We start from the raw sequence: 22653 nt of genomic DNA on the forward strand, positions 1-22653 counted from the left end.
ACCCAACACCCAAAGAAATGTACGTAATAGTATAATTACATCCAATTTATAAATACATGTTTTCATTAACAAAAACAAAATATAGTGACTTGTAATTTTTGACTAATACTTTAAAATACCCAAATAAATGTGAAAAGTAAAAAGCATAGGATCGATAGAAAATGTATTAATTTTCTACTATATTGATATAATCTATATTGTCGCAATTTGGATTGTCTTTTTAAATGAGTCTATGAGACTCGATCTTTAAATTGTGACATATTAGACTCAAGCTATTAAAATTTTAATATTTTAAAACACTCTCAAATAGACAAAAACGTATGTCGACCTAAGAAAATATTTAAAACTTTTTGAATAAAAATATATTTAGTATTTATTTTTTTAACATAACTTCGAAATGAAATAACTCTGTGTTCGTTTATCAATTTGAAAGTATTTGTATTTTAAATTGAGTATTATTTTAAGATATATGCGTTCTAAACTATCGAATGTGGTTTGAATTATTTAAAAATGTATGATAAAGTGAGAATAGTTGAAAATTTGAAAAAATGAGATAATTGCTATTTTTTTTTACGAAAATCATAAATTAATTAGAAAAAAAAGTACTACTTTAAAATAAGAAGATTGTCGAGTTGGTTTGTTTGGGAAACGTTTAAAATTATTATATCGTATAATAATTGAGTTGATATAATAATTGAGTTCATCTAAAATAGATTAAGCTTTTAATTTCTATAACCTAAATAAACGTTATGATTGAGTACTTATATTGTAGTAATAATTAATTTAGTTTACATTTTTATATATTAAAAAAATTTGAATTTTGTTATATATTCAAAGGATTCATATAATCATTATTAAAATCATTCTCCTTGTTCTTTGAATCCGATCGATTACGTACTCACATCTAAATTTGATAGTTATAATTTCTCATAAAAAAAAACAACTTAAACATGTTATTGATTCAACATAAAAAAACTTATTTTCAATCTCAAACTAAATTCAAATTATAAAATAAACTTCGGACATAAATTTAAAATTTATTTATAATTTTATATTTGGGTTATATTAGGCTATCAGTTTTGAATTTTTAAAATCAATTTGAAGCATAACAATTATTTCATTAGGATTTAGGTGTCTATTTAAATAAGCAATAAAATGTGAATACTAATACTAAGGTTCTGAGTTTGAGTCCGTCGTATAGGAAATTCTGCGTTGGGTTAAATGTTTAAGTGTGTTTGCGGGCTATACACTTAATTCATTGTCTCATTTTTATTCTCTTCCAGCTTAACGGCAACAAAATGTAGATACTCTCACCTTAGGGTAACACGATTATGAAACCTCACTCTGTACCATGTAAGGTCACTCTGTACCTTGTAAGGTCACTAGTAGATGTGGTTGTCATTGTACGAATGGTTCCGGCTCCTCGTGGTGCTGGTATTGTTGCTGCTAGCTAGGATTCCAAAGAAGGTGCTGCAACCTGCAGTTTGCTGGTATTGAAGATGCTTTCACTTGCTCACGTGTATCTGCCAAGATCCTCAGCAATTTCGTGAAGGCTAAATTTGATTGTCTGCTTAAGATTTATATGGATTCCTAACCTCCGAATTCTGGAAGGAAACACCATTCTCACTATCTCCCTTTCAAAACACACTAATCTCTTGTCGGAGCCAATAGGAAACTTATCACGCTCTTGGATGAAACTTCAAAAAGGGTTGATGCTTGATCTATATCCATCTGTGAATTATTAAAACTTTATTTATCACGTACCTCTTTTTGGATAATAATACTTAGGGTTTTTTTATCACGTACCTCTAAAAACTTGTTAAGTTACATTGTTTTTTTTCTTTTAAAAAAAAACTAGATATATTCTTAAATGAAGTAAAAAAAATTATTTATTACTATAGTAATGATTTAATATAGTGATAAGAAATTTAATTCTTAATTGAGATCTAAAGAGTTTAAGATTTCTCCGTTAATAAATAAGTAAAAGAATTATGATTGAGATACAAAATTTCAATATTTAACATGAACAAAGAACTATATTTGTTAACATAACACAAAATGTGTTCACAAAATTTTATAAACATCATTTTATAACTTAACACAAACTATGTTCACAAATTACAAGCACTAATAATAATAAAAAAAAATACATGAATAGAAAAATCAAAACAAAAAAACTAAATAAATATTAATTGAACAATAAAATTAAATTTATATAAATATAAAGGGCAAAAATGTCTTTTACATTTTATATAATATTTTTATACTACCAACCAAACACAAAATTATAAAATCTATACAATTTATAACCCTTTTATATTTTCAACCAAATACAAATAACATATATAACTTATACCTCTTAATACTCCTTTACAATTTATAACCCATACAATTAATATCTATATAAATAATACTATATAACAAACGCTACTCTAATATATATATTATATGAAATTAATATAAAATTTTAAAATTATATAAATCAAATATTACAAGTTTATTAGATTTTATGTTACTTTTAAAATATATAATTTTATTAGCTAAAATATATAATTTTATTAACTTATATAGTTGGTTAAAATATTTTTTACATATTGTTATATTGCAAAATATTGCAAATTTAAGACTTGTTGTAACTCCATGAATCTTCCCCACCGCAGTTTAGTACGTGTTTGGATAAAACGTAGCAATACAGGGAATATCTTGGGAGGCTCGAGGTTCGACGCATTTCAACTTTGGTCTGCGTGAAAACATTATTTTCAAAAAAATAGAATAATACTTAGGAGCTTTTGAAATTAATTATGTAATTTTGTTCAAATTTTAATAATTTTGAAACCAAAATATTAGTTGTTAATATTTTATTAAAATATTTGTAATTTCAAATAAAATATTATTTTATAATAAAGCAATTTATAAATATATGATTACACATTCTTATGTGAAAGAATATATTTTGTTTATATTAAAAATAAGAATATATTAAAATATAAATATATTTTAAACTATTTTTAATAAAAATAATGAAAATAAAGAATAAAAATGAGGATAATAAATTAATAGAATGAATAATTATAATTAGTGAGAAGTTAAATTAGTAAGAAACTAAATAAACAAAATTTTAATAATATATATAGATAGATAGACTTTTAATAATTAATGTGCATATAATCTAGTTATACAAATACACATTTCAAAAGCTTTCTCCCCCAAATTTAAGTTATGTTAACAAATAACCTTTAGATTATTAGTTGTAGGATATAAGTCATATAAATCAGTTACAAAATAACTATAAAAGTCATTTTATAAACTATAAAATAAAAAATTAATTAATCAAATTGTACTACAAACTTATTAGGTCAAATCAAACACCCTTTGTTTATAATAAATGGGTAGTAGATTGTCATTTGAAATTATTTAAATACATTAATTTCAATACATCCCATTCGCTACTTAAATGGTTTATTACCAATCTTAAAATATTATATTATATAATATAATTAAAATAAAATGATGGATACATTTTTATGATCATATTATATTTTCATTTTTTATATCTCAAATTAAAAAAACTACAAATTATTAATTTTAATAATATATTTATTCATATAATATAATAATATATATATATATATATTCTATATATAATAAATTATCTCTCACCATAATTGTAAAATAATAAAAAAATTATCTCTCTTCATTTGTTTTTCAATATATAACGTGGACACAATAAATAAATAAATAAATAAATAAATAAATATATATATATATATATATATTTCATATTTATATATATTACATTTCATATGTAATAAAAAAATTATATATATATATATTTCAATTTGTATATATCTTTTTTTATTTATATATATATATATATATATATATATATATATAACTATAAATTTTATATTTTAAATAATTCTATATTTTTACAGTATTTTCAAATTATCTTAAAAAAAAAGTAATATACATAAACTTTTATATATTTTATGATATTTATAAATAGTAATGAAGAGAATGAAAACAATAATATATATATATATATATATATATATATATAAATAAATAAATAAGAAAATAATTTATATGTTTTATGGAGATTAGTATAGGGATATATTTATGAATAAAAAATCTTATTATATATTATGAGGGAGGATATATAAATATGTCATGTTTGAGAAAGAATATTATATATATATATTTTCTTTTTATTTATATTTTTCTCTAATTTTATTATAAAAATTAAAATTAAAGATATGATCCAAACTTAAACTTTCCTGATAGATATTTTTTTGTAGCTTACACCAAATATGAAATAATTTATAAATCTCTTATAATTATATATATAATATTTTTTTTTTAATATATATATATATATGGTGTGATATATATAACTATGAAGATATAATATAGATTAAAAAATAAATGAAAAGAAAAGAAAATTTAAATTTTTTTGTCATAATTATGATTAGATATATTTTTTATTATTAAAAAAATCAAAATAAAAAATAGTTTAAACATAATTATAAAATTATAAATAAAATAAAATAAAAAACATAAAAATAATAAAGAATATAATAATCCAAATATATAATAAATTTATATATATATATATATATATTATATACATTGAAAAAATAAATTAATAGAAATATAATTGATCGCAGTGACTAATTATGGTGGAGTGATGTAAGTAAATGTGTTATATATAAATATAAATAAAAATAACTTAATAAATTTGTTGATACTCATTTTTATTTACTATTTTATAATTTAATTTTTAATAATTTTGATTTAATTTTTTAAAATTCATATAAAAAATAATTAATTTTTGGTTATAAAATAAATAAAGAGTAAATATGTTAGATTATAATAATTTAATCTATTATTAATTTATTTTATTTTTCTTAAATAAATAATTAATTTTAGATAGAATTTTAAACTATGTTAAATTAAACTCCAAAATTATTGATTTTGGAATAGAATCTAAATATATCAAATAAGTGATAATTTAATAAATAGGTGAATTTTAAATAAATTTATTTGACTTATTTTTTTTTTTATGTATTTTAGAAAAACATAAAAGAAAATAAGTCGTAAGAGTTTGGCTGGAAAAGACGAGACCGGGAATTGAACATGACCTAGATCTAGGTGCGTGCCTAAACCTAGGTTCTAACTGAAGGAGCGACCGTGAGGCCCAAACCCATGAAAAAGCCAATGCTATCTCCTTCCCGAACCGAACCGAATCCAGGTGAAGCCCAAGAACATAGGCTAGCTATCTTCAAAGTGTTATTGGCGTTCTTCGCAATATTAGCCAACATCCAAACCACGTGGACTCCAATGATTTCGTAGAATGACGATTTCTCCCTCGATATATGACCGAATTTAGATATGTAAAAAATATGCATCACCACACGTATACAAGGAATTCATTATCACCATCAATTTTGGAAGAAAAAAAATGATAAAAGAGTCTCCAATTAAATCAGAAGGATAGTTGTCATTTAGAGATAAAATCAGCAATCCAACGTTAGACTTGGAATTAGTTGCTGAAAATTTTACTCAAATTTATTTATATCCTAAGCTTGCGCAATGACACACTTCGAGATTCACTAGAATTCTTAATTTCGAAATTTCTAATTAAATCACCAAGTTTGTGAGGTTGATATTTAAATTTAAGCCATTTGATTTTAAATTTGGTAGACCTACACTTTAGGAAATCCATAAGCATTGTAAGGACTCATTTTCGTATCATTCATCGTTTTGTAAGCCTATTTTAATAATTTAACATATTAACATTTCGAAATTTTATATATTTGTAATGATTTAGTTTCTGAAATTGGCTGCATGATTCGATTGTATAAGTTATTTCGAACCTTTTCGTTCTTACAGATTTCACAAAATCGATCCCAATCAAAACACCTAATTTGGGAAAATAATTTAACTTAATTAAATTGTGTTCTTGGACCCTTATTCGAGAACAATGGCTCAATAATAATATGTATGTTGTTATATATGACATAAATGTGGTTGTTATTGTCGTAAAAACGCAATTTAGAATAACCTTAAATTTTTTATAATTTCATTCAAAGGGTGTTCTTGATTTTCCTTGATGATTTAATGTTGAATTATTACTTTTTTTTATATCATGAATTAACATTATTGTCTAGTTAAATTTTGATTTAGGAAGTTTTTAGGTACTGAAAAAGACCATTGGCTGATTTTTTTTTTGACTCATGGTCTGGTTTCGACGGAGAAAAATAACTTGGCCTGGTTTTTGACCGAAGAAACGACCGAGGATCACCCAAGCCCAAGGCCAGCTAAACATGCTAGCGACCGAGAATTTGACATTGGCTAAGTTTTCGACAAGACCAAGAAAACTTAGCAACCGGAGATTTTTGCGATTGGCCTGATTTTCGATCGAGTTTTGGAGGGCATCCAACCTAATTTTGATGTCATGACATGGTTTTTCACCGTTTTCTCACCCATCGACCAAGAAAAGGAAGTCAACCCGCCTCTAGGCCTGATCCGACCCAGTCCTGACTCCTTTGACGATTGGCTTTGTTTGTTTGATATTTTTTTGTTTTGTTTTATTTATTTTTCAACTTGCACTAGTCCTAACTCTTTTTAAAAAAAAAATATGAAGTCATATATTTCCACCTACAAAATTATTTTCAATTCAGACATTGACTCCATATGTGTATATATTAATAATAATTTACATATATAATTTAAAATTATTTATATAATCGAAAACTAATTAATAAAGAAAATATAATATAAATAATTTTAACATAACAATGAAAGTACTAATTTTCTTGTTTTAATTATGATGAGTTGTTATTTGAATAAGAAGATTGGGCGGGGATTTAATATGATGGGACATGGGTTGTGGAAATGGAATGTACTCTTTGACAGGGAGACAGACTACACCATCATTCGAGTAACCTTAAATACCGATGGCCTCCTTGCAAAATGCAAATCAATCCAGCTTCTCTTTCTCTCTCTAACACGCATAGTGGAGGTGAAGAAGTTTGGGTAAGTTCACTTCATAATAAAAAATCAATTTGAACTATTTTTTTTATATTTTTTTTTATCTAAAATAATTATAAAATTATGCAATTATATTTGAATTTAATTTTTACTAAAAATAAGTAAAAAAAAAATTAGTTGTGACTTAATTGATAATTTTTTTTAATATAGTATTACTTAGTATGATTTTTCTTAGACATGACATTCACTTCAACTTAAAATATTGTAAATGAGAATTGAATATTTAATTTATGGTTTTTAAGAACCTCTCCTACTTCTATTCCTACTCTACTCTATTCCTACTCTTACCACATTATTCGATAAAAACAAATAAAATATTTAATTTTGAAAAAACACAATTAATTTAAGAAAATATTAGTTAGAAGAATATAATTTTTAAAAATCTAGACAAATCTAATCCAATTCTAATTTAATAAATCAAAATAGTTATTCCAAATTACTATTGTTCAATATAAAATTTAAAAAAGTTTCGAAATTGTTTGTGAGTGCTTATTATTGCAGGTCGGTCGTTTGTTTGTTTAGTTAAGCGATGGGTGCAGGTGGGCGAATGTCGACTGATCCTCCTTCGAACGCCCTCGATCGAGCCCCAACCTCCAAACCGCCATTTACGCTTGGGGAGATTAAGAAATCAATCCCGCCCCACTGCTTTCAAAGATCGGTCATCACTTCATTCTCCTACCTTGTATACGATCTCCTCATAGCCTCCTTCCTCCACTACGCCGCCACATCCTACATCCATCTCCTCCCTGCCCTGTCAGCTGGCTTCGCCTGGCTTCTTTACGCCTTCGTCCAGGGCACCGTCCTCAACAGCGTTTGGGTCATCGCTCACGAATGCGGCCATCACGCCTTCAGCGATTACCGATGGCTCGACGATACAGTCGGCTTCATCCTCCACTCGGCCCTCCTCGTCCCCTACTTCTCGTGGAAACACAGCCACCGCAGGCACCACTCAAACGCCGCCTCTATCGAACGCGACGAAGTTTTCGTCCCCAAACGTAAGGAAAGCGTGGAATCCCTAGCTAAAATCATCAATAATCCAATTGGTCGGACCATAACCATCGCCATCACGCTTACCATAGGTTGGCCTTTCTACTTAATCTTCAACTTCTACGGCAGGCATTACGAACGTTTCGCCTCCCACTTCGATCCCTACAGCCCCATTTACTCTAAACGGGAGCGCTTTCAGATATTTCTATCGGACATGGGCTTTCTTTCAGTCGGATTCCTTCTCTACCGTCTCGCCTTGTCCAGGGGAATCGCTTGGGTGATGTGCGTTTACGGCGGGCCTCTTCTCGTGGTGAATGGATATCTCGTGCTGATAACATGGTTACAACACACTCACCTCTCGTTGCCTCATTACCATTCGGATGAATGGGATTGGTTGAGGGGGGCTTTATCGACTGTGGATAGAGATTACGGGATTCTCAACAAGGTGCTCCATAATATAACCGATACTCACGTTGCTCACCATTTGTTCCCGACCATGCCGCATTATCATGCGATGGAAGCGACTAAGGCGATAAAGCCCGTGTTGGGAGAATACTATCGGTTTGATGGGACTCCGGTTATGAGTGCGTTATGGAGAGTAGTCAAGGAATGTCTTTATGTGGAGGCTGATGAAGATGAGGGCGCAAACAAAGGCATCTTGTGGTACCAGAACAAGATTTAGGGTCTCCATTGATCTTTGTTGTTGTTGCAGTCTAAATTGAATAAATGACTTTTAATCGATTGATTCGATGAGTCATTAGTGCATGGTAAAGTATAATGAAGTTATTTTTATATAGAATTGTCTTTTCTTATCTAAAATTTGGATTAGCAAGTATTATATGTAACTATTTGCTCTAAAATGAGTAAGTTATAAGAAATATATATGTTACTGAAATAATGTGCAACAACAGCAGCCTGTAGGCCTTCATAAATATGATATTAGTCATTCTATATAATGTTATTTTGATTCATAAGCACATCCAACTAAGAAATTAAATAGTTCTAACCAAACTGAATTAAATGTTTTTTTTATGCAGTCCGAATCAATCAAAACAGTTCGATACAAGATTAAAATTAAGTAAAAATAAATTATTCTAACTATTTATAGGCATTCCACCTAGGGTGGTGGGTAACTTAATGACCAACTATATATATATATATTGTCTTCTTTAATTCCAAGATCATCAAATATTACACTAATATGTAAAAAGTGGACTAAATCCTGGTTTAATAGAGGGTCTATGCGTAACATTTCTCTTTCACAAATTCATGAAAACAAAATAGATTAGTTATTCAAATAGTGTACCAAAAACAAAACGGATTAAGTGTTTAATTAATATGTTCTTCTCATAAACATCACCAATTATCATAATACTTTATTTCATAAAAAACTGAAATATTGACGAATCAATTTCAAATATATAACATTGGCACGTTATTTTTTTTCTCCAAAATGTTGCTATGTATAAACAAAATATTCTTACTGTTTTCATATGCAATATTCAAAGCCCTATCAGTTTTTGTTGATTCTTTATGTTAGCTTAAATTGACGGATTACATGTATGCTAATGAAAATTTTTATTCTCATTGCATTTCCATGCCATCCAACTTGGGGCATTTTTATTATAGTTGGCTTGTAGTTGCATGCTTAAATGAAGATCTAGTAATTAGAATATAGTTTGTTTCTCTTTTTAATTGCCTTTGAGTGGATTTATCTTGGAATTACTTTTTTTTTTTTTGTTTTAGTATGTTCGGTGCCATTTGGACTGAATATTTTTTTTTAATAGTTAACCAACTTTTATTTAAATTATACGGAATAAATTTATATATATATACGATTTAAATATTTTTTAAAATAAAATCTAAATTATATCATATTTTTTTTTTCAAAAAGGGTGAATTGTTTAAACCCTGATCTATAATATAATATACAATTTTTTATGTAATATTTATTTCATAAAAAATTATGAGATAAATACAAGGTAGTACATTGTGTTTAGAAAATAGATATTTTATTCCGTGTTTAAAAAATATTTTAAAAAATACATGTTTTATCATCGACCAAATTTTCAGTGACCGATACTAATATATTGATTCCTGGAGAGAATTTACAAATGAAAAATTCTCCACTATCAGAAAAGAATATTACAGTTTCAGAGTGGCTAGAGTTGAAAGTCAAACACAAAAAAAAAACGTTATCAAGAACGCTAAACTACGCAAAATTCACATTCTTCCGTGATCAGAAAAAATTCAGATTATCAAAAACAATGAGTGATCTAAACATTAGTTTTCACTGAACACGAAGATGATGTAGTCCATGAATTCATATATTATTTTTGAGATTCCATATAAAAAATTATTATTGTCTAGTAAAGAAACAAATAAGAAATTGACTTATTATGAATTTGATTACATAAAACTACTCATAAAAAGGAATTAGCTAGATTCATAGTAGGTCAAGGGTCTAGGTTAATAATTTCATATTTAATCGTATATACAGTAAAACTTTTATAACGAGATATTAATTTATTGTTGACATAAGGTTGTCACGTCATGTTTTTGTCACGTTAACATTTGTTTACTGAAAATTTAATCGAAAGTAAACACGTGTCTTTCTTAGGTAATTTTTAAACACGGGTAAATATATCTATATCTATTTTTTAAAGCATATACTTGATCAAGTGTTTTTATCCTTAAAAAAACAAATGAATTATGATTTATTAATTTTTATTTTATAATTTATGACATGCATAACTATTTATGAATAACTCAGTTTTATAGTTTCAATTTTTATTAATTTTGGAGAATATGATATTTTTAATTAGAAATTGTGTGGTGTTTTTTTATTCTATTACAATTTTTCGCAAATTAAACTTTCTAAATAGAATCATATGTTTGAGATAACTATATGTCTAACTTGTATAAGATAATTGATTTGTTTCAAGATTATGAAATGAATGATGGGAGGATAATACATTGCTTCACATGTTTTACCATCATTGTATCATAAACAGTTTTAAATACAAAGCTCCTTTATGACAACGAATTTTCTTAAGCTAACTTAAATTTAATGCCAACCCTAGTTTATGTTTTCTATAGCTAAATGTACCTAACACTCAAAGAAATGTACATAATAGTACAATTACATCCAACTTATAAATAAATATATATTTTCTTTAACAAAAACAAAATATCTCAACTTATAAAATTTGACTACTACTTTCAAATACATTTTCTTTTTAGAAAAGATGGCAAATAAACGTGAAAAGTAAAAAACTACATGATGATTGATAGAAAATGTATTAATTTTCTATAGTGATATAATCAATAATGGCCCAATTTAATTTTTTTTTTATATTTGAATGGTAACCAATGTTATTCGAACTATTATCATTTTAAAATGGACAAAAGAGCTAAGAAAAGATTTGAGTAAATTCGAATAAAAATAGATTTGGTATTTATTTTTTAACGTGACTTCAAAACGAAATAGTTTTGTGTTCAATTTATTAATTTGCACGTATTTGTATTTTAAATTGAAGTATAATTTATTTTTTTGTAAGATTATGCATTTCAAACAATCGAATGTGGTTTAAATGTTTAAAAATGGTATAATACACAAGAATTGTTAAAATATTAAATAAACAAATTGTTATTTTTTTTACAAATATCATAAATTAGTTATGAAAAAAATACTACTTAATTTAGTTTAGTTTCAAATTGATGAATTGATTTGCTTGGAAAAAACTTCAAATTGTTAAAATTATAATAGTTAGAATACGTATGTTACAATTTAAAATGACTAATTAATTTAGTTTAGTTTCTTATATATTAAAAGTTTGTATTTTGTTAAATTCAAAAAATTCAAATAATCATTAATAAAATCATTCTTCTAATTCTTTGAATCCGATCTATTACCCACACTAAATTTGCTTTATGATAGTTATAGTTTTTCATAAAAAATTTAACTTAAGAATTTTCTTTATTCAACGTAAAAAACACTTATTTCCCCTATTTTTTTTAATCTCAATTTAAATTCAAATTACAAAATAAATTTTGTACATAAATTTAAAGCACATACAAATTATTTCAATTTTCAATTTAATCTATCAAAAAAGTATTTTTTAAGTGGCGTTCAAATAAAAGAATCGTAATAGGAATGAGATGGATAGATGTGTGGAATGAGAATGAGTATGATTGATATAAGTGTAGTGTTCGGTTAAGACATATTATAAACTTATAATTACCATTAATAAATTAATGGTAATGGTAATAATATTGATAATATTACCAATAATATCAATAATATTATATTATTTTGATAATATTATTTGTAGTAATTAATAATTTTTATATTTAATTTTTATATATTTATAAACTTTATTAATTTTTTTATTCTTTTCCTATTATTACTCATTTAAAAAACATATAAATAAATTAATTAATTCTCTCTCTCTATATTTATATATATAAATAAATAAATAAATAAAAAAGAAATAGTTTGTGAAAATAAAAAATATTAATAAGTTTTATATTTAATTATATATTCTCTTTAATTTAATATAGTTATAAACTTTATTAATTTTTTTTCCTATTATTACTCATTTAAAAAAATATATAAATAAATCAATTAATTCAATATATATATATTTATAATTAAATAAGAAAAAGGAGTCAAAATAAAAAAAATATTAATAAATTTTATATTTAATTTTTTATTCTCTTTATATATATATTTATTAATTATTATCGATATTTGGTTTGTTTATATTATAAATTTTAACGTGTTTATTTGAATTTAATTAATAACACGTGTTTATTTAAAAAAAATTAATTTTTATAGTTATTAAAATATCATGCTAAATGGATATTAATATACTTATAAATTTATTAATTTTTTTTAATATTTAATTGTTTATTCTCTTCCTACTATTACTCAATTAAAATTTTATAAATAAATAAAAAAAAAGAGAAATAATTAATCAAAAAGTAAATAAATTATTTATAAATAAATATAAAAAAAGAAAAATAATTAGTCAAAAAGTAAAATAAATTATTAATAAGTTTTATATTATATTTTTTATTCTCTTTATTATATTTTTATTAATTATTTTAATGATGTAATTTGATTTGTTTATATTATAAATTTTAATTTATATTAATATATTTTCATAATTGATTTTGATTCGTAAAAAATTATTATCTTATATTAAAATTAATTAAACGAGAAATATCATGCTAAATAAAACAATAAGAATCTTTTGTTTTTTTATAAATACGTTACATATATTAAGTTCATATCTAACTCAGTCAAATATATATATTATATATATATATATATATATATAGAAGAGAAAAGTAATAGAGAAGAGGATAAAAGAGAAAAAAATGAATAAAAAAATAATGGAGAGTGGATGTTGAGTAAAAGGGGAGTGAAATGAGAATATAGAGGAGAGACCGGAATGAGTTTTATTCCCCTCAATATTGAGGGGATTGGATTATTCTTGAGTACATGAGAATTATTTTACTGTTCATGAATTAAAATCACGTACCAAACATGCATTTTTAATCACTTTCCCATTTTAGAGTAAAAAAACCACATACTAACCACGTCTAATTAAACATTTTTTTCCCATTCCAAGTACACAACCACTTACCAAGCACGCCCAATTAAACATTTTCTTGATTCAACGTAAAAAAACACTTATTTTCCAATTTCATTTTTTTATTATCTCAATATAAATTCAAATTATAAAATAAATTTTGGACATAAATTTATTTCAATTTAATCTGAACTAAAAAAATATTATGTAAAGTGTTTATTTAAATGAAAAAACTAATAATATATCAATTAATATTATTATAAATGAATAAATTTTATCAAACTTATTAATTTTTATACTTTTGTTTAAATTATTATTATATTAGTATTTTTTTTTAGTATTTGTCCAATAAAAATATATGTATATATAAATAAATATTTGTTGCTCTCCTTTTAATACTCGTCATAATTCTATTTAATTATTTAATTTTCTATATTTTAATATAAATAAAGATTTTATCACTCAAAATTATTTAAATTTAAACAAATTTATATTTTAAATATTGTTTTATTCAATATTTTAATAAATTAGTTCACACTTATTTGAATTCAACTAAAAATATATATATTTAAAAATCTCCTCAATCGGTTAGTATAAAAATAAAAAAAAATAAGATAATATATATATATATATATATATATATTTTTAAAATTATGTCCGGATTCATTACGGAGATAAGACGACTCTATTTGCGTATCCTCCACCATCCATCAGATTGGGATTTCTTTGCATACACAACTTCTTCATCGAGTACTTCAAGGTAAGAATTAAATATGTACCGACGACACTAGTTCTAACTTTATTTTTATTTTAAATAAAGAAAAAGAGCTTTATCAATATTGGAAACAGAAAACAAGTGAAATTTCCGCACTATACAGACATTAAACCATTTTCACGAGTAGATAAAGAATTGGTATATATTATTCAATTAAACCTACTATAAATAATTTAACTAATTTACTGATGAATAATAATTTATTTGAACAGGCGGCTGAATTCGTACGTCCACCAGCTATCATAGAGAGGTTTAGAAAAACTCAAACCCCGAGACCCACCAAAGACAACCAGACCTCGAAGCCGGACCCAATGTCACAAGAGACGATCGTAAGTTAATAATTAAGTTTAATTGTAAATTTAATAAACTATATATATATAGTTTATACAATGAATCGAAATTTTGAAATGTGCAAGTAGAGATGGAGAAAATGATAAAACGACACGTCTGGTATCTTCGACTTCGATGTGACCGAGAGAGTGTTCGGACCCCCAACGACACAGGACAATGATGGGTATGGGGTCATGCGTCCAGCCATCATGCTTTCACGGGGATTGGCGAATGAGAAACAATTCTCAACGTGGAGGGTCATCGCTAAGGGAGGAGAACGAAGAGTTCCAGGTGCGGGTCAATGAACTCGAAGAGATAGTTCAAGTTAATAACGAGAGAACACAACAACAAATTGCAGCAATATTAGCACAATTACAGAATCAACAACTACCATCGAATTAGTACGTTTTAGTAGATGTTTTTGGAGTAAGTACATTTTTGGATTAATTTATCTTTTTTGGAGTAAGTACATTTTGGATTAGTTTACGTGTTTGTAATGCGTAATGACTATGAATTTTGGAAATGTAATGAATTTTTTACTTATGGATTGTATTTCTTTTGTTTTTGGTTGATAACATATTAAGGTTATGTAAAAAAACAAATATACCATTCAATTTTTGTAAAGGATAATGCCGAAATATTTGTTTTAAATCTTTCGACAAAAGCCTATACCGAAAGATTTGTTGAAAACTTTCGATATTACCCCTATGCCGAAAGATTTCAACAAATCTTTCGGTTTTCATCTTTGCCGAAATCTTTAAACAAATCTTTCAATTTTCCTTATACCGAAAGATGTATTGAAATCTTTCGACAAAGCCAAAGTAGGTTTTGCCGAAAGATTTCAATAAATCTTTCGGTATAGGGAAAACCAAAAGATTTCACTAAATCTTTCGGTACAGGTTTTGTCGAAATATTTCACTAAATCTTTCAATATTTACCCTGAATAAAGATTAAATAACCTATTCGACTGTTACATATTCATATTGTTATCAGCCAAATTAAAAGTAATACGATCAATGTTAAAATGTCAATTAATAGTTTATGCCGAAAGAATTATCCCATCTTTCGCTAAAGCCGTATACCGAAAATTTATAAACATGTCGGCTAAGGCTCCAACACCTTTACCGACAAGACTTATACTGACCGATGCCGACAGATTTATAATTATCGGTAAAGGTTCATTATCGACAGATTTAAGACCTTTACCGACACAATAAACTTTCGATAAAAACCCCATTTTTACTAGTGATGATTGAAGAATAATACATTGTTTCACATGTTTTATCATCATTATTGTACCTTAAATAGTTTTGAATACAAAGCTCCTTTATGATAACCAATTTTTTCTTAACCTAACTTAAATTTAGTGCCAACCTAATTTATGTTTTCTATAACTACCTAACTCCCAAAGAAATGTACACAATAGTACAATCTCATCCAACTTATAAATAAATGTTTTTTTTAACAAAAAAACAAAATAAAAATATCTTGACTTATAAAATTTGACTAATACTTTTAAATACATTTTCTTTTTAGAAAAGATGTCAAATAAATGTGAAAAGTAAAAAATATATTATTGATAGATAATGTATTAATTTTCTATATTGATATAACTATAATGTCGCAATTTAATTGATTTTTTTTTAAATGATACTCGTTCTTTGAATTGTTTCATATTAAACTCAAGCTATTAAAATTTTAGCAATTTAAAACTCTCTCAAATGGAAAAAAAAAAACGTATGACCTAAGAAAATATTTGAAAAACTTTAAATATATATTTGGTATTTATTTTTTAACATAACTTCGAAATAAAATAACTTTGTGTTCAATTATCAATTTGAATATATATATATATATATATATATATATATATATTAAATTGAGTATTATTTTAAAATATATGGTTCCAAATTATTTAATGTGGTTTGAATTGTTTAAAAATATATGATAGGTGAGAATAGTTGAAAATTTGAAAATAATGAGATCATTGCTATTTTTTTTACAAATACCCTAAATTAGTTAGAAACAAAATAACACGTTAAAGTAAGAAGATTGACGAGTTTGTTTGTTTGGAAAATGTTTGGAATTGTTTAAATTACTATAATGAATCGCATATAATACAATTTAAAATTTGAATATTGATTTTTAACACGATTATCAACCTCATATAGAAATTGAGTCCATCTAGAATATATTAGTCGTTTTATTTTATTATTCTATAAGAGTACTTTTATTGCGTAATAATTAATTTAGTTTACTTTGTTATATTCAAAGGATCCATATAATCATTATTAAAATCATTCTCCTAATTTTTTGAATCCAATTTATTACTCACATCTAAATTTCCATTATGATAGTTATAATTTCTCATAAAAAAATAACTTAAACATGTTTTTATTCTACATAAAAAGCACTTATTTCCCTTTTCTTTTATCTCAAAATTCAAATTATAAAATAAACTTCACATAAATTTAAAATTTACTTGTAAATTTTAAATTTGGGTTACAATAGGCTATCAGTTCTGAATTTTTAAAATCAATTTGAAGCTTAACATTTATTTCAATTTAATATGCACTCAAAATATTTCATTAAGTGTCTATTTAAATAACAAAACTAATTCAAACTAATAATATTAAGAGAAATGATTAGGTGAGGGAATTTTGTGAGAAAATGACTTGGCATAATCTTATTCACTGAAAAAATCAAATAATTTCTTTCTTTTCTCTCTTTCCTTCCACTTTTACATTTTCCAACCAATGAAAATCAATAAAGGTGATGTCATGTCATTCCCTCACCAAATTCTCTCTCTATCACTCTTCTAATATTAATTAATATTATAATAAATGAATTTTTTTTTACCACACTTACTAATTTTTATACTTTTGTTTAATATTTTTTTGTTTAAATTATTATTATATTAGTATTAATTTTTAGTATTTGTTTAATAAAATGATGTGTTTAAAATTTTATTTTATTATATTAGTATTTTTATAATTAATTTTATTAATTATTTTAAAATTAATTTACAAAAATATTTATATAGACATATTTATGATTAAAATATTTAAACATATAAAATATGAAAAGCTTTTATATTTATATATATATATATATATATATATATATATATATATATATAAATTCTTTATATATAAACTAATGATTATACATCTATTCAATTATTTATTTATTTTATTAAAAATAAATTTATAATATTTTTCTATAAATAAAGATTTTGTCACTGAAGATTATTTAAATTTAAATAAATTTGTGTTTTAAATATTATATTATTTAATATTTTAAATAATAAATTAGTTAACACTAAATTTGAATTCACCTAAAATTATATATATTTAAAGAGAAATGATTGTGGAGAGAATTTTAGAAGTATTTACTTGATGACGCTGATTGACTGAAAAAATAACAATTTTTTTTTTTTTTTTTTTTTTTTTTTTTTTTTTTTTTTTTTTTTTTTATGCCAGTGTTGTGATGTCACCTCGGTCTCTCCTCATATTTAAAAATTGCATCAATATGTTGTTATACATAATGAAGTTATATATATATTTGAAGTTTAAAAAAAATATATAAATAATAAATGTTTTTAAAATTAAATTAATAAATATTTATATCTTAAAATTACATAAATTATGTGTATGTATTAATAATAATTTACATACATAATTTTAAATTATTTATATAATTGAACTAATTAATAAAGAAAAGATAATAAATTAAGTTTAACATAACAATTAAAGTATTAATTTTTTGATTTTTTTTTAAATGAAAAACAAGAGCTAAAGACAATATTATAAAATAATCACTAAGAAAACACTACCCTGCAAAGTTTAAAAAAATTACAGCCTATTATATTTTTCATTTAATTCAATAAGAATGAGATGAGAAATATAATGGGAATATTAGGTCGGGTGAGGTTTAATATATTAAATTTATTAACTAATATAATTAATATATAAAAATATAACAATGTTGTTTTTTTTTAGATATTATCAAACTAATTCAAATTTTAAATACTTAAAGTTTAAGTATTTATTTATTTATTAACAAAATATAATATATTTAATAAATAAATATCATAAATAAACAATATATATTTATTTATAGTTTTGATAATGATGGACATTGAGTAAATTAAATTAAATTAAATGTTTACAACTAATTTAACTAATTTTATGTACGTCTGATGGTACAAAAATTTATAATGTTAGCATTTTTTTCTAGTTTTTAGTATTTTACTCCAACTTTACAATGTTAACTTAGTTTTATTTTTCATTTTTACACTCAAATTATTCGATAAAAGATCACTTAACTTAAATAGTTTGAGTTTATCTTAAAATCGAATACAAACATAGTTAGAATGTTCAACTATTTGATCAAATATTATTTAATAATAAATAGTTTATAAATATTTTAAACAATGAAACATCAATCAATTTAAAAAAAAAAAACTGAAAGAATATATTCAATCTTTAAAAAGATTTATCGAAAATTCAGCAAAAGTAAGTTTCTACAATAATATAAAAAAATTTCAATTTCAACCCCCAACAAACATTTTTGCTCTAATAATAGTATTGAACTAGATACTGAAAAAGATAACATATATGCGAATATGATAATATGAATATATGATATGAGATAAAACGTTATATCTAAATATAAGACCTTATCAACCAAATATGTTGGAGTATCTTCGAATACAAAATTTGAAAGTGAAAATCGTTAGTTTAATTAACGATGAAAGGATCAATTCATATAAATTTGATTAGATTGATTTATGTTAATTTGACATTGCTCTTCCTACCGCTACTATTTAGCATACATATTCAACAATGAAAATTGTGAAAACGAAACTTCGTAACAAAATGAATAATTTTTTTTTTCCGATACTTGTCACTCTATATCGAACCACTTTTAGTTAAAGATAAATACGTAAATTCTTTAATAAATTCAACATCTCATTATAATATACTCAACATGTAAAACTCTTTAATAAATTCTTTAAAACCGTGTAAAACTCAACATGTTTAAACATTATAATATACCGTCTCATTTGTATTTATATATAAATTCGTACATACCATGATGCCGATCCCTTTTTAAATAGTTAAACATCTCGTTTTGAAAAAGTTTAATGCTTGTTTTAATCCAAACAAGCTTAAAATTGCCCCCAATTCTAACCAAATAAAATTGTTATTTTATAAAGATAATTATTTTTTAAGATAATGACACTACTACATGAAAGCATGAAGTTGAAACATGATATCTCTCAAATTTAGATGGTAAAGAATTTTGACTAATAAACAGTCAAACATTTCTACTTAAAACAATTAAAAATCATGATAAGAATAAATTCAAATTAAAAAGTAAAAAAAAAAAAAATTCTGATTGAACGAAAATTAATAAGAAAAAAAAAATCAAATTAAGGAATGAATAAAAGAAATGAATGGAAGGGAGAATTTGAAATATACCTGGAAAAATAACAAAATTTTTAAGAGTTTTAAAATTTTTCAATCCATCATTTTATATTTGGCGTGACAATTTAATTTACTAATCTGCTATTTAAATTAATATATATATATATAAAAGAAATTGTCTCTTCAATTTGGGTTTCCTCTAACCATAGATATATTCAAATTTTCAACTTTTTTTTTATTTTATAAAAATTACAGATCAAAACAAAACACCATACGTTTAGTATTGTAGGTACGATACTTGCCAACAACATTTAATTATATAATATTACATTTTTAAATATGAATTCTTTCTGGAAAGTATTTTGAGGATTAAAATATTCAATAATTAGGGAATGCTTTGCCGAAACTGATTGAAAGGGAGACGACATCATCGCTCTCTCCTCCATAAGCTTAAATACGCATAGTGGAGGGAAAGAATTCTCAACTGCTTGATCTGCCCTTCTTTCTAGAAACTTCTTTAGGTATCAATCATACTTCAATACAAACTTGATTCATTGTTTCTTATACAAACTTGGTTATCGTTCAAATTCTCCACATCAGTTCTTATTAATTCATGATTTTGATGATATCGATCAACAGCTATTTATTTAACTTTAAGTTTTACATGAAAACTCTTTTAGAGTCCATCAATTACGATCTCTTTGTAAATTAATCTTTTTGAGTGCGTTGTGATATCTAGATTCATGAAACTCAAAAAAAAAAAAAAAAAATCTATTTTAAATTAAAATATTTTTAATACTATTTTTTTGATATTTAATTATATTTTTAATTCAACCTCTTAATTAATTAACTAAGTTGAAGATTATTTTGAAATAAAAAATTAATTGTTACGAAACAATAATTATTGCAGGTCGTTTGTTAAGCAGCAATGGGTGCAGGTGGGCGAATGTCGACTGTTCCTCCTTCCCTCGATCGAGCCCCATCCTCCAAACCGCCATTTACGCTAGCCGAGATTAAGAGATCAATCCCACCCCACTGCTTTCAAAGATCGCTCATTACCTCGTTCTCCTACGTTGTATACGATCTCCTCGTTGCCTCCTTCCTCTACTACGCCGCCACATCCTACATCCATCTCCTCCCTGCCCTTTCAGCTGGCTTCGCCTGGCTTATTTACGCCTACGTCCAGGGTTGCGTCCTGACCGGCTTTTGGGTCATCGCTCACGAATGCGGCCATCACGCCTTCAGCGATTACAAATGGCTCGACGATACAGTCGGCTTCATCCTCCACTCGGCCCTCCTCGTCCCCTACTTCTCGTGGAAATACAGCCACCGCAGGCACCATTCCAACACCAACTCTATCGAACGCGACGAGGTTTTCGTCCCCAAACGTAAGGAAGGCCTGGGATCCCTAGCTAAATACATGACCAACAATCCGATTGGTCGGACCATAATCATCGCGTTCAAGCTCACCTTGGGCTGGCCTTTGTATTTAATGCGCAACTTCTACGGCAGCCATTTCGAACGTCTCGCCTACCACTTCGATCCCTACACCCCGACGTCTGACTCCAAGCGGGAGCAGTTTCACATATTTCTATCGGACATGGGCATTCTTTCAGTCGGATTCCTTCTATACCGTCTTGCCTTGGCCAGGGGAATCCCTTGGGTTATGTGCGTTTACGGCGGGCCTCTTCTCGTGGTGAATGGATATCTGGTGCTGATAACGTGGTTACAACACACTCACCCCTCGGTGCCTCATTACGAGTTGGAGGAATGGGATTGGCTGAGGGGGGCTTTATCGACTGTGGATAGAGATTACGGAATTCTCAACAAGGTGTTTCATAATATAACGGATACTCACGTTGCTCATCATTTGTTCTCGACCATGCCGCACTATCATGCGATGGAAGCGACTAAGGCGATAAAGCCTATGTTGGGAGAATACTATCGGTTTGATGGGACTTCGGTTATGAGTTCGATATGGAGAGAAGCCAAGGAATGTCTTTATGTGGAGGCAGATGAAAATGAGGGCGCAAACAAAGGCGTCTTGTGGTTCAAGAACAAGATTTAGGGTCAAGATTGATCATGGCTGTTGTTGCTATCTAAATTGAATAAATGATTTTGATCGATTGATTCGAGAAGTCAGTGCATACATGGTAAGGTAAGATGTGAAAGTTATTTTATATAGAATTGTCTTTTTTTTTTTTTTTTTTTATCTAAAGTTTGGATTAACAAGTATTATATGTAACTAATATTTGCTCATGGATGAGTCAAATTATAATATCATATATAAAAATATGTATTGTAAGAAATATATATGTTATTCAAATCATGTGCATCAACATAAGCATTCATAAATATGATAGTAGTCATTCTATGCTATTTTGATTCATAACAACACTACGAAACCAAGAATTAAATAGTCCTAACCGAATTGAATGTAATGTTCTTTTTTATCCGCTGAATCCATCAAACCAGT

General features: G+C 25.5%; 2 protein-coding genes across 2 annotated transcripts; both read left to right on the forward strand.

Moving 5' to 3' along the window:
* Nucleotides 1-7582: 7582 nt before the first annotated feature.
* On the forward strand, nt 7583-8897 carry LOC124931134 (delta(12)-fatty-acid desaturase FAD2-like). Its single transcript, XM_047471528.1, has one exon. It carries the CDS (start codon nt 7583-7585, stop codon nt 8720-8722), a length of 1140 nt encoding a protein of 379 aa, XP_047327484.1. The 3' UTR covers nt 8723-8897.
* A 12208-nt stretch (nt 8898-21105) lies between these two features.
* LOC124931131 (delta(12) fatty acid desaturase FAD2-like) lies at nt 21106-22303 on the forward strand. The gene has a single exon (XM_047471525.1). It carries the CDS (start codon nt 21106-21108, stop codon nt 22243-22245), a length of 1140 nt encoding a protein of 379 aa, XP_047327481.1. The 3' UTR covers nt 22246-22303.
* Nucleotides 22304-22653: the final 350 nt, after the last annotated feature.

Source organism: Impatiens glandulifera, chromosome 3, assembly GCF_907164915.1.
Source record: "Impatiens glandulifera chromosome 3, dImpGla2.1, whole genome shotgun sequence".
Classification (NCBI taxonomy): Eukaryota; Viridiplantae; Streptophyta; class Magnoliopsida; order Ericales; family Balsaminaceae; genus Impatiens; species Impatiens glandulifera.